The sequence below is a fragment of the Argiope bruennichi genome, chromosome 10, assembly GCF_947563725.1.
Source record: "Argiope bruennichi chromosome 10, qqArgBrue1.1, whole genome shotgun sequence".
In the NCBI taxonomy this organism is placed as follows: Eukaryota; Metazoa; Arthropoda; class Arachnida; order Araneae; family Araneidae; genus Argiope; species Argiope bruennichi.
The window spans coordinates 18,045,583-18,058,419 of NC_079160.1; the positions used below are offsets into that span (position 1 = coordinate 18,045,583).

General features: G+C 28.7%; 1 protein-coding gene across 1 annotated transcript in view; it reads left to right on the forward strand.

Annotated features, from left to right (window-relative positions):
- The window catches only part of LOC129988100 (splicing factor 3B subunit 3-like), a 99,147-nt gene that overhangs the window by 18,560 nt on the left and 67,750 nt on the right, over positions 1 to 12,837 (forward strand). Inside the window, exons 4-7 of the mRNA XM_056096226.1 lie at positions 1,939 to 2,102; positions 3,396 to 3,510; positions 7,496 to 7,599; positions 9,706 to 9,759. Coding sequence (XP_055952201.1) covers positions 1,939 to 2,102; positions 3,396 to 3,510; positions 7,496 to 7,599; positions 9,706 to 9,759 — 437 coding nt within the window. The remainder of the gene's footprint in view (positions 1 to 1,938; positions 2,103 to 3,395; positions 3,511 to 7,495; positions 7,600 to 9,705; positions 9,760 to 12,837) is intronic.

The window sequence follows — 12,837 nt, forward strand, 5'->3', positions numbered from 1 at the left end:
AAAACTGAGTTCGGGATAAGATTTTGTATAATGGTGGTACACTTAGAATGCTTATTCATGAAAATATTAAGATTCAATAGTCAACCTTAAAACTTTCAAATTAGCTTATATACTAATAATGTGTTACCCGAACGAGCGCTGGAGTTTAGTAGTTTGATGCACTGGCGTCGCATTCACGATACCTAGGTTCGATTTTGGGCTAGTGTTATTTTTTTCTTTCTAAATTATTTCAAAATAATTTAACAGTTGTAATTAATATCTTTTTTTATTTTTTATGCAAAAATAAATATTTATTTTCCTAATTCTTGGATTATAATTTAATTTTTAGAAATAAAATTAATTATAAATATAAATGCATTTTTTTTTAAATATTCAGAAAAAAAAGACAGAAAAAAAGGTCTCTTTTATAAAAGTTTTTTTTATCTGTATCAGATAATGATAAAAGTATTTGAACATGTAATGTAAAATTAAAAGATGTTTTTTGGTAAAGAAAAGAAATAAAATGTTTACTTAAAGAAGAAAAATAATCACTTTTAATTAATGCACAAAACCACAGTAAAAAACTAAACATTATTTTCTAAATCAGTTTGCTCAGTTTTCAAAGAATATATATATATATATATATATATATATATATATATATATATATATATAATATAGTTTAGGAAATGTTAAGCGGAAATGAAAACCGACCAGACTCAATGCCGGGAAGCAAAATGTTGCGTGGCTGTTTTTGAGTATGCCAAGATTTGCGATATGGCGCCAAGAAAGGTATCCTTACACCCAGATTTCCCTAAGTCCCGTGACTCATGTTGGGTACACTTGTTTAGACAAGAAACAAGCAACTAGCTCCCTCCATTTATATTTATTTCGCGAGATTTAGCGAATTATGGAGCACCCGCTTCGCGTAGCGAGGCTATCTCCTTCCTAGCAGAGTTGAGCCGTCCTTTAATAGCTCCCGGGAGGCGGGCCAATCAGGGCGTATTTGGGCGTATTTCAGTTCCTATTGGATGAATCGAGAAAATTCTCGGAAGTTTCCATTTCCGTCAAGTTGCCAAATTTGTTACCAATGATTGCCAAATGGTCTGAGGTCAAGTCATTGACGCGTCACCCGATCAGCGCCCACAGGGCTGATCGTTAAAACGGTCTTTCTTACGATGACACTATTCGTGATGGGAATCAAAATTACAGGTTTGTAACAATATTGTGCAATAATTAAAGAGAATTTGAAGGTATTAGAAACATCCGGTAAAAATCGGGGAAATTTCTTAAAAAACGCCTGGAACTGTCAGAAAAAAGTCAGGGAAATTCAAACAGCAGATATGCTAACCACCCCCCAAAAATGAATAAACAAATTTTATAAATTTTATAATTAATAGGATATGTTTATTGATCACTATGCATTTCTCAAACTGGGGAAATTAAAATGGCCACAGTTACTACCATATGCTTTGCTACATTCCTTTTCATTTAATGTTTTGATTTTTATGCCAGTAAATATTCCAGCTTTGCAGAAATAAGAAGCATTTAAAGTAATTAAAATTATAAAAACTACATACCTATATCATGTTGAACCAGAGAGGAAGTTGAGATTTCCCAGGTTGCCATAGTTTACATTTTGTGAACCACTGCAATATCTGGTTAGAATTTTTCTTTATTTTATTTCTGTTGTTTTTGAAATATATCATATATTTCCATTAAAGTAATACCTAGTTAATTAAATCTCAAAAGAAATTCCTGCTTATATAATGGTATTTTATGCTGTCTTTTACTTAGGAAACTAATTTTAAAGAATTTGACTATAACTAAGGTTTTTATCAATACATTTGATTGATGGGCATATTAATTTTTATCTTAAAATACTGTTAGTGCTTATATTAAATATATTAATGTTATGATGTAATAATTTTGCAAGTTAATATTTAAATTTCTTTTCAGCTACAATGGAAGCAGCAATACAGTTATGGACTTTTAATGGTGAAGACGACAGCAAGCTGACTTATTTGGAATTTTCTGAAGACATTACTGTTATTTTTGACATAGCTTTTGTGGATGATAACTCAGAAAATTTTATTATTGTATATTTAGGAGCTTCTTATCAGGTAAATGACATCATGGCAATTAAAAAAGTCTGAATTTTTGTTAATTTCACTTCCTTTGTTTAATGTTTCAAAAATTGATTTAATTTAATAAAATTAAAAAAAAAACATTAAAGCATTATAAAATGGAACTTTTGAAACATTTTGCATCTCGCATCATATTTAAAAATGTTTTGTGACTTCATTTGAGATTGCAAGATTTCTTTACAAGCCCAAAAATAGTTATTAGTAGAAAAGAAGAAGAAGGAAAAAAAAAAAAAAAAAAATGATAAGTATGCACACACTTATTATCAAGTGCCTTCATTTGTAATTTAATAAAATATTTCAAATTAATTTTTTCCTCTGATTTAGGGTTTTCAAAAAAAATATTTGAAGATGCCCTCAATATATGCAAGCAATCCTGCAAGCACTTGATTTGAATCCATAGTTTAAGTATTGCATTATAAATCAAGACTGAATCTTTCATTTCTCTTGTTAGCTTACAAAGGTTCAGTACTTATAATTAATGATCTGGTTTTCAATTTTTTTTGATTATTATTTAGAGTAATAATAAGGAAAAAAAGAAAACATAAATGTTTTCATGGTGTTGTTTTTTTTTTGGGGGGGGGGGAGAGTTAAAAATAATTGTTACTAAGAATGTTTTGTATCTATTTTGCAGAAAGTTTTTGAATAAAATATTGGAAGGCATTTTTTTTATACATGACCTGGAAGTTTTATCTTGGAAAATGTTTTATTTACTGATTTTAATTTTAGGTTTTGACAAAAATTAAGATTTATTTGTTTGCATAATGCTTTTGGAAATTTATATTTATAAATAGATGGATTTATGAGAAAATCCCTTTTATATGCTAACATTGAGAATGTTATAGATTTCATTTCAAATATTATATTATTAGGAGTGAATATGGCAAAATTTTCTTTTGAAATTGGTGTATTTGATATTTTATTCCATTATGTCAAAATCAGTTATTTTTACTGATTTCATATGCCAAATAATTTAAATTTTGAAAATTTGTTTATTTTTAATGACAAAACACTATATAATTTTCAAAACTTAATTAAAAGTTATCCTTATTATTATTATTATTATTATTTTTCATTTTGTTGCACTACTTTGCTCTGTATTTAGAAAACGTGTTTTCTAAATACATTTATACATACATGTTTTAGTCTCATGTTTTTAAAAAAACGGATTTATCAATAAGCTTTTGCTGTTTGATAACTAAAGAAGTTTTAAAAAATTATTTTTTTCTCTTTCCTTGTGTATTTTTATTTAAACTTCATGATGTCGTAAAGATCGGGATTGGAAAGAGACCGGATTGCAAGCTGGTTTTCTTTGACGTTAGTAAAGATGGAGAAGAAGGAGAAAGAAATTCCATATTTATAGATCATGCCAATGCTCTTATACCAGGTCAGTTTAAGTAATGGTTAAGTACATATATCTTGAGAAACCCTTTGATTTCACTTGTATTTACTATTTATAAAAACGATTGTGGCCGATTATATGCTGGCAATCTACAAACCGATCATTTCACCTAAAGCCATCAAATTTAGCATATTTAAACTTTGTTGTGTGGGAACATGCATCCCAAAAATAATTATTTTTTTGAAATTTTAAGAATTTTAATTAGAAGTTGAGTGAGATTTTGGCATTTTCCACAAGGGCATCTGAAAATATTTCCTACACAAATTATTTTTGCACCATTTAAAAAATTATCATTTGATAGCAATTAATTGCTGTAAAATTCTTTTGTTTAATTAATTTTTAAAGATGTTTTTGAGTATATATTACAACAATATTTTCATTACTGAAAATGAAACCCAAATCATTTTCATTTTTGCCAATAACATTTCATTCCATTGTAGTCAGATTCGGTTTATTTTTTCACATTGAATTTGTTTCTGTTTAAAGCATGTTTTTACTAAAATTTTTAAATATTTCATTAATAACAGACAATATTTAACTTCTTAAATAAGCAGTGGTAAATTTTCTTGAAAATTCTTTTTTTTTTCCCCACTTTTTTTTAGCTTGATGCTTTGCTTTTTTTGCCTCTTGAATTGCACTGATTCTTTCTATGAATACTATCTGCAACTACATGGCATAGCCAGTGACATGATGAATGTTAGCAAAATCAAACCTGAAAAACCTACTGCATCCTAATCATTGGACATATTTCAAAAATTTTAATTTCATATGAAAATTCCTGGCCTTGTGTGTATCATTAATAATCACATATCCCTTACTAAGATTGCAAAAAAAAAAAAAAAGTTAAAATTAACTGCAATTGCATTTTGATTCAATTGTAGTTAAAAAAAAAAAAAAAAGCCAATTTTTCATGTTAGTACTCTTGACTTCCAAATAAGTTATTAATGTTCTATTATTTTTCTTATGAGAAAACTGCAGGATATAAAATGTCTTGTCATTCTCATTCTTGGTGAAAGAATGCTTTTTTTTTAAAACACTGTTTTCATTCAGTTACAACTAAGCAAGTTTATTCAAATATGTTGGAGCTGAATTTCGTAATAACATTTTAATGATCCTAGTTTTAAATTTTATTTATATTTGAAACTGATGATTGTTCCAAATTTTTCACTGATTCAAAAACAAGATTTTTCTATTACCTAAATGGCTGGGTTTTTTTTTATTATTATTTATTTACTTTCATAATTCTTGGTTCCCTGGGTTCTAAATATGGCAAGATGGCCAAATCATTCTTGCAGAAGTTTTCTTTCTTCATTAACTGTATAAGCTTAAATAAGAAAATCATTCAAATCATCTGAAAAATAATTATTAAAAAATTGATTATTGAAGGTATTTTAAATTAGAGACAAATATTTAAGTAATCATTTAAAAAAAATTGAAAAGCATAATGGAAATTAAAAAATCAGGCACATAAATTTTTATTTTAAATTTTAAACTTTTTTGAGAAAAATGACTAATTTTTAAAAATTCCAAATAAAATTTCTTCGGAAAAATAGTTTTTGTTCTTTTTGATGACATAAATATTGTTTCCCCTTACAATCATTAGAATTTATTCTACGAAAAAATGCATAAAAAAATCATCCAAAATAACACAAAACATTGAATAAAATTTTCTACACTGAATTTTAAAATTCAGGGTTCTAGATGCATTGAATCACCATTTGACTATTTCATGGCTGTAAGGTGATAGATTTGTCTGAACATTGCCAAAATACAAAGAGATCAACATGTATACCAATGTATCCTTTTTTTTATGTATAAAAGTGAAATTTTGAATTGAATAATCCTTTTTTATTACATAGATAATGAAATTTATTCTGTAATATATCAAAAAATTCAATATTGAATGATTCATCTTTCTGCCATTATGTTTTTTATGAACACACTTTGATACTGGAATTAAGAGTTTAATCACTTCTCTTTCAAAACAAAACTTGACAATTTTGATGAAATGAATAGAAAAGTAAGGAGGTATATAGCTCAATCAGCATTATTACATTTGCACTTCTAAAATATTATGAGTTATATATCTGTTAAAATTTAAAAAAAATATTTTTCGTATGAATAAACCATTTTAATTCAGTTGAAAAAATATTTAATAAGAATTTTTAGAAATCCTTAATACCAGCTAAACCAACTAGTTGTCATAGGTGGCTAGTGTAGAAATAAAAGCAGTGTTTTACAGTCTTTAATTTTGATTTCAGATTAATCAAAGTAGATTTGAATGATAATAAAATGAAAGGGATAAAGAAAAAAGTTAAAAAGAAATTCAAGGAACTTTAGAAAAATTTTAATTAACAATAAATTCAGTATTCAAATTAGTCACATTCCACTGCACAGTTATATTTTATAGTTGCCTTTACTAAATTATTATATATGAAAATTTCAAATATGCCTTTTATACACAACATAATTTTAATGACTTCTCTTCTAAAATGTTTTTAAACTTCACATTTTGATACATGTATCACTCATACTATTTTTGAAGTCTTAAATAGTTATATTCATTATATTATAATCTTCTTTAATTTGCTATAATAATCTGTGATGTGCTTAATGAATCAAAGCAGTTTTTGGTCACATTTTTTGGTGTCTTTCACATTACCCTCCCCATCAGTTCTTACTTTTGAATTTTTTTTCACTTCTTTAATAACGAATAAAAATCTGTTGCTACTTAGTTTATTTCTTATTTCACACTAAGGCTGAATTATCAAATAAGCAACTGCTCTTGAGGTTTAGATTTTTTTTTGTAATGTTTTTAAAGTAACCTTAAGATTTCAGTTACATATTAACGCCAAATATTCATACATAATCGAGCCTGGATCAAGTATCAGTGTTGTTTTGCTGAGTGACTTTGGAGTCAATAGTTCCTGTAAATTTTTGAGTATATAAGTGGCATTAAAAATGTTTATAATTGTACAATTTTGTCAAAATAAATTCTAAAATATTCTATACTAAAATTATTTTTAATTTCAATTTTTTTTATTTGCCAAGTATTAGAATCAACTTTCTTGAAATTTTTTGTTAATTCACTCTGTTATAATGATAGCTTTTTTAAAATTGTTTATTTAGATAATAAACTAAAACCAATAAAAAGTATCTGGTTCTGGAAGAGATTTGAGATGGGGGAAGGAAATGTTGCTGTGAAGTGTGTGTTGCATGCAGAATGAATATTAGGTGTAATTTCTCTTCACATTTTTTTTTTTTTTTAGATTATCACTCCAAAATGGCTTGCATTACCTTTCCTCCTAGGCCTGAACTGTCACTTTAGTTAAATTTTCCCACTTGATGATATCTGCATGATAACTTTGTAAGCCAAAATTTAACAAGCAAATCCTATGTTAGATGATTATGTTTTTACTGAAATTTATATATTTACTTAAATAGATTAAATACATTGTCTGAAAATAAATATCAAATTCCATTAGTTCATGGCAGACCAAGTGGCTTTTGCTTTCTTCTCTACATCCTTATTTGTCTGCCCTCTTTCGTTTCTATCACTCTCTTCATTTCCTCTCCTTGGATATAGCAGCCTTTCCACTCCTGGCTAGTTTGCAGCTATCATTGGGAGCAGAAGAGTGAGGCCTTACAGATGTGGTCTCCTTATAATACCTTTTCAATATATCATTTTGACTTTCAGTTACACAGAGGTAAAACAACCGGGAAAACTCAGGGTAATTTCAATTTTTTTTTTAAACCCGGGAAACTGATTCCAAATAAACTGGAACAAATATTGATTTTCATTGAAAATCAATTGAAATAATTGATTTTCAATGAAAAATATTAAAAATTATCAAATGATAAAAGCAGTTTAGTTTATAACTTGAAATTTCTTTCATTAGTATTAACAAATTTTTTTATAATTCTAAAATTCTATTTCATTAAAAATTTAATCTCCTTTTCTTTTTTTTAGTTCCTGGTCAAAAGGGTGTACTGGTTTGTTCAGAAAATTTTCTTACTTACTATCCTGTGAATCTAGCAGATGGTATTGTTCGTTGTTCTGTTCCCTTAAGAATGGTATGAATTGTACTTCTTCTTTTATGAAATATTAAGTTTAAGTTTTAAAGACTTAAAATCTTTATTTTTTACTTACTGTGCATTTATTTCTATACAAAATTTATATTAGTTTTGCAATCTATATTTTTATTATTTTATCAATAAAATTCATATGTATCCTAAATCAAGCAGAGAGAAAGGATGAGGTGGAGAGTAACATTTTCCATTTATCAATTTATAAGAAACTAAATAAAATCATATTATATGAATAGGACTCTTTATATTGTTATAAATTTGGAGTTCTTTTGATTTGCTGGTTGATGAAGAAACACAATCAACAGGCTTCAATAGCTAACAATGACGACTTTTATTAAACACGAAGAAATGAATTCACAGACGACAAATATATAGCCGAGACAAACACAAGCAACCCACTACAACAAACAGTAGCCCACAAGTAGTAATCGGTTGTAATAACAACCACAGCACACAAAGGGGTCAGACAGAATTCAGCAGGAGGAGGGAATCTTTGTAGCTTCACTGTACGGTTTCTCCAAAAGCCTGCAATTCTTCACTGTCTCCTCGCTTTAGCTATATCCAACTGCCGACTCACTATTACACAACTGACTACTCCTCACTCAACTCGTTGCTGCTTCTACAATAAATTCAGGACTTGGCATACAGCACAATTCAGCAATCGCTTGAGCTGGACTGATCCAACTAATTCGCCATTGACTTGCTATGCGACTCTAAACATGACTGACTGCGGCTTGAGACTGCCGGCCTTTTATAGTTCCCGGAGACAGGCAGAGAAGGTTTTGGAACAATCGGGCATATCGGTTCCTATTGGTTGAATCGGTAAAATTTTCAAAATTTCCAGTATTATCTATTTTGTCACCGAATTCGTAGCCAAGTTATCACCAAGCCCTGAGATGACTGATTCGGCATCTGATCAGCATCCAACAAAGCTGATCGTAAAACGGTCTTTCCAGTGATTGAACTAACCGTGCTGGGAAACTGACTTCTTTCCTTAAGTGCTAAGTTTGTAAAGGGAGAACTGTTCACTGTTTCCCTTGCTCTTACGACATGTGCTATATAATTGAAGATTTCTGTGCTTTGCGTCATTATGCTTAACTGCATAGGAATGCATATTTCTAGTGTTTAACTTTGAAACTTAAGTCCGTAGTGGTTGTATTTTTCAGTAACTCCCCCCCTCCCCTTTCCCCACAAACTGCATTTTTTAACATTGTCATCAAGGGAATATGCCCCTTCGTATTTCAATTGATTTGTAACTAAAGTCTTATTATGAAAATCATTTAAATTCAAGAAAAAGATATTTCATCTGTTCTTGTTTTAAATTAAGGAGAAATATTCCTCCTTTTTTTTATCTAAAAAAATTTGAAAAGGATAACAAAATTAGAATGGGAGATGCAGGAATTGGTTTTAATTTTTAAACCTTTAGGGGAAATGTAATTTTTATAAATTTCTTGAAATTCAGTAAATTATGTTAATATTCAAAACATATTAAACTGGAGCAACTATCTTTTCTATTCAATAGTTCACTGATTTTTTTTTGTTATTATTAGAAAGGCACTACAGATAAATATAGATAAATAATGTAAAAAAATCACAAGGGGCACAAAATGTTAAAAATTTAATAAAACTTTCATAATTCTGTATTAAATTTTATATTTCTTTCATATTACTTATTTTATATTTTTTTTAATAGTAAATTTTAAAATTTAAGCCTAGTTGAATATTGAGTGACTGTTAACATTCTCTGTGTGCCAAATTTCATGGTTATAAGAAGGATAAATTCATCTTGACACTGTAAACGTGCTCAAACGATTTTTCACAAACTAATAATATTGTGCTTTGTTATAAATCTTATAGAACTTATTTTTATGCGTATATAAAGAATAAATTATATCTCTGTCCCTTTGCTGGACTTAAAACTTTATTTGAATCTGATTTTTGAGTATTGTATTTATCTCTTCACTTGAAAATTATAGTAGAAGTGATATGTGTTTATAGATTTTTTATAAGTTATATTATAGTTTTATTCTGTGTACAACACAGTTTGTAGACAATTAATGGCAACAACTGTTTTTGTTACTGTTGTTTCAGACTGATCCTCTAATGACTAATATCTTTGTGTGTTTTACGAAATACAAAGAACAGGTGAGATTTTTAAAAAAAATTTTAATGCTTATTAAAGTATTTTTTTAAATACTACTGCTATTTAAATTGCATGTAAACATGCACCTGTTCAGAATTCCATTTATTGTTGTATTCAGATCTTCTTATCATCAGAGTCCTAATTATTGTCAATGATTGATAATTCTCATTGCATATTTGAAACATAATTGTTAATTATTTTTGTGAATATCTGGCTGTCATTAATTTAGCCATAATATAGGGTGATTCAAACCTTAATGTACAAAGTTTCAAGAGAGGTAGAAAACACGTGAATAAAAAATTGCATAGAAAAATATGTGTGAAAACTCTAATTTGGTGAATAAAAATGCAGAAATGATAAACCAATAATGGGTTAAAATCTTCTTATTTAGTAATACTTTACACTGGGACAGTATATAGATTCATTACTCCATGAAAGTACTCGAAGTTCTTATTATCCACAGTCAGGTACTCTCAAAGATGCTGTAGTTGGAATGTAGTATCAGTCATTTATAATTCTGATTACTTATGCAGAGTATGAACAATTTATGAACACTGAAATGGCAGACATCTAACTTGTGTATGGTGTACTTGACTGCAATGGAATGGCTGCAGCACAATTACACTCCAAATGATATCCAAACAAATATGGATTACATCACCAAATATTCAGAGATTTGCACTGTAATCTGTGCGAATTCCCATTCAGACATTCTGCAGTTGTGGGCATGTTATAAGCCAGCCACAAACAACACATGGAATTGCCATCAAAAAGGAGAACTTGCATCAAGTGAAAGGAGCTGCTGGCACAGTCACTTGAAGCATAACCCATGATATTGCAGCATTTCAATCCAATATATAGTACACAGTATAGAGGGACCATATTGGGAGATGTTAGTATAACACATATATTTATTTTTTTCATGATACGTAGGCATTGCAAATAAAAAAAATTGTTTTTAGAATAACAACAATAACAAGGGTGATTCCATTCAAGTTAAAAGTAATTATGTTAAAATGTTTACTCGCTTACCACAATATTATCCTCACCTTGGTCAAACTCCAAAGGTATGACCAGTTGAATTGGATGGATAATTTCTTTTTCTTTAACAAGAAAGATGCAGGCATGAATTTTTCCATCACAACCATAAATTAATTTCACCACCAGAGTTTTTTTCCACATATGCCGTGGTTATAAATCTTGTAATAGGACCAAGTCTCCTACTCATACTCGTGGTGATTGCTTGACGTTTCGTACTCGATGATATGAAAGTAATTACAACAGATATTCTTTATACCATCTTTTCCAAAATGTATCCATTGAGTATTGCTGCTTACTTGTAAATATTTGTGATCTTGTTATTTTTAGGCTGAAGTCCGGATGGGACAGTGGTCAATTCTTGACCAGGTAGGAAATGAGATAGGGTCAAAGCTTCCTCTGTATCATTCTCGTCACATTCCTAAATCAAAGGTCTACTGTTGAGTAAGGCTTCTATTCCCACTAATACTGTAGTTAAAGCTTCCTTATCTAGTAATGTGCAATTACATCCATACCGTGGTGACCATTTACATCCATATTATTTGTAAAGTGTCCAATCATTGTAATTTGAGCATTTCCTATCTTCATTATGCTCATAGATAAAGCAAATTTTTCTTGTGAAGGGAACTTTAATCAACACAGTGATGTCACGGCAACTCACAAAGTACGCAACCACTTTCTTCTCAATGTTAATTCTCCATGGATGTATAGGTGGGTACCATTAAGGATTACTTTATTGAGCAATACCATCTTGACTGAATGGCTGGAAATATTTCAATTTTCTGGAGTAGATATTGCCTGAATTATTTCGCATTCTTCAAGTATCTGTTCTGTATGCAATGCAGTTCCAGCTCTGTTGTAGTGTAATGTATCATTAGAATTTCCTTCCCATATTGGTTTTTCATTTCTGCATCTTTGTGTATTCATCAACTGATCAGACTGTGATTTCAGTAAAGCGCCCCTTTCCAAGCCTGTCTTGTTTTTTTAAAATCCCCCCCCCCCCAATTCATATGATGAGTTTTAAATAACATTTTATAGATTGCTCAATTTCAATCAAATCTGTTATAAATAACCTGATAATTATATTTTCTTCATCAAATATTTTAAAATTTTAATAAAAAGGCCTTACTTTTTATTTTGTTCATTTTACTCTTGCATTCAATTCAATTGATGTTAATGATATTATATTCTTGAAATCACTTGAATCAAATGAATTGTACTGTTAAAAGTTCAACTGTTCAAGTAATATATCAGGTGAATTGAAGCAAGCTCATAAAGATGTAAGAAAAGTTGAGCAATGTCTCTTGTGACCAGAATTATATATGTACCACCAAATATATTTCATAATTATCTAACATCTTAGTGGAATTCAACTACAGTTTTAATTGAATAGTAGTTTACTGTGGTAAGAAAGTAAAACATTTAAATTTGCAGAGCAAAAATACATATTTATAAATAAAATTTGTGACAAAAAGATAACAGCATTTAGAAGTGGATGAACTTTTTAAAAATTATTTATACTGAAAAATTGTTCCTAATTAAATGAGTCAAAAACAAACAAAAGCTATTTTATGGAAGATAATCTGTCTTTGAGGCTTAAAAACTAATAAGAATATGTTTTATGTTTTTGTATGTGATTTTAAATTATTTTCAAATCAAACAATAAAATATTCAACCCCCCCCCCCAAAAAAAAAAGTTGAATTTATAGTGGAAAGGATATAACTTTCATTACAACAATGGAAGTATTGTAGCAAACTATGATCAAAAATATTTTTTAATGAGTTGTTAATGAAATAAATTGTTTTTGTGCAATGATATTTGTATTTGGGAGAATTGTGAATGTGAATTTTGATTATTTTTTTATTAATTAAAATGTTATAAAAAATTATTAATAAAATGTTATAAAAAAAAGAAAAAAAATTATGTATGTTTTACACTCCCACCTTTTAAAAGTATATCTTTTGCCAAATTTAGTCTTCTAGATCCACGGTCCTGTCCTATAGAGTGCTGACAGGTACACAAACAGACAGATGGGTGGTTG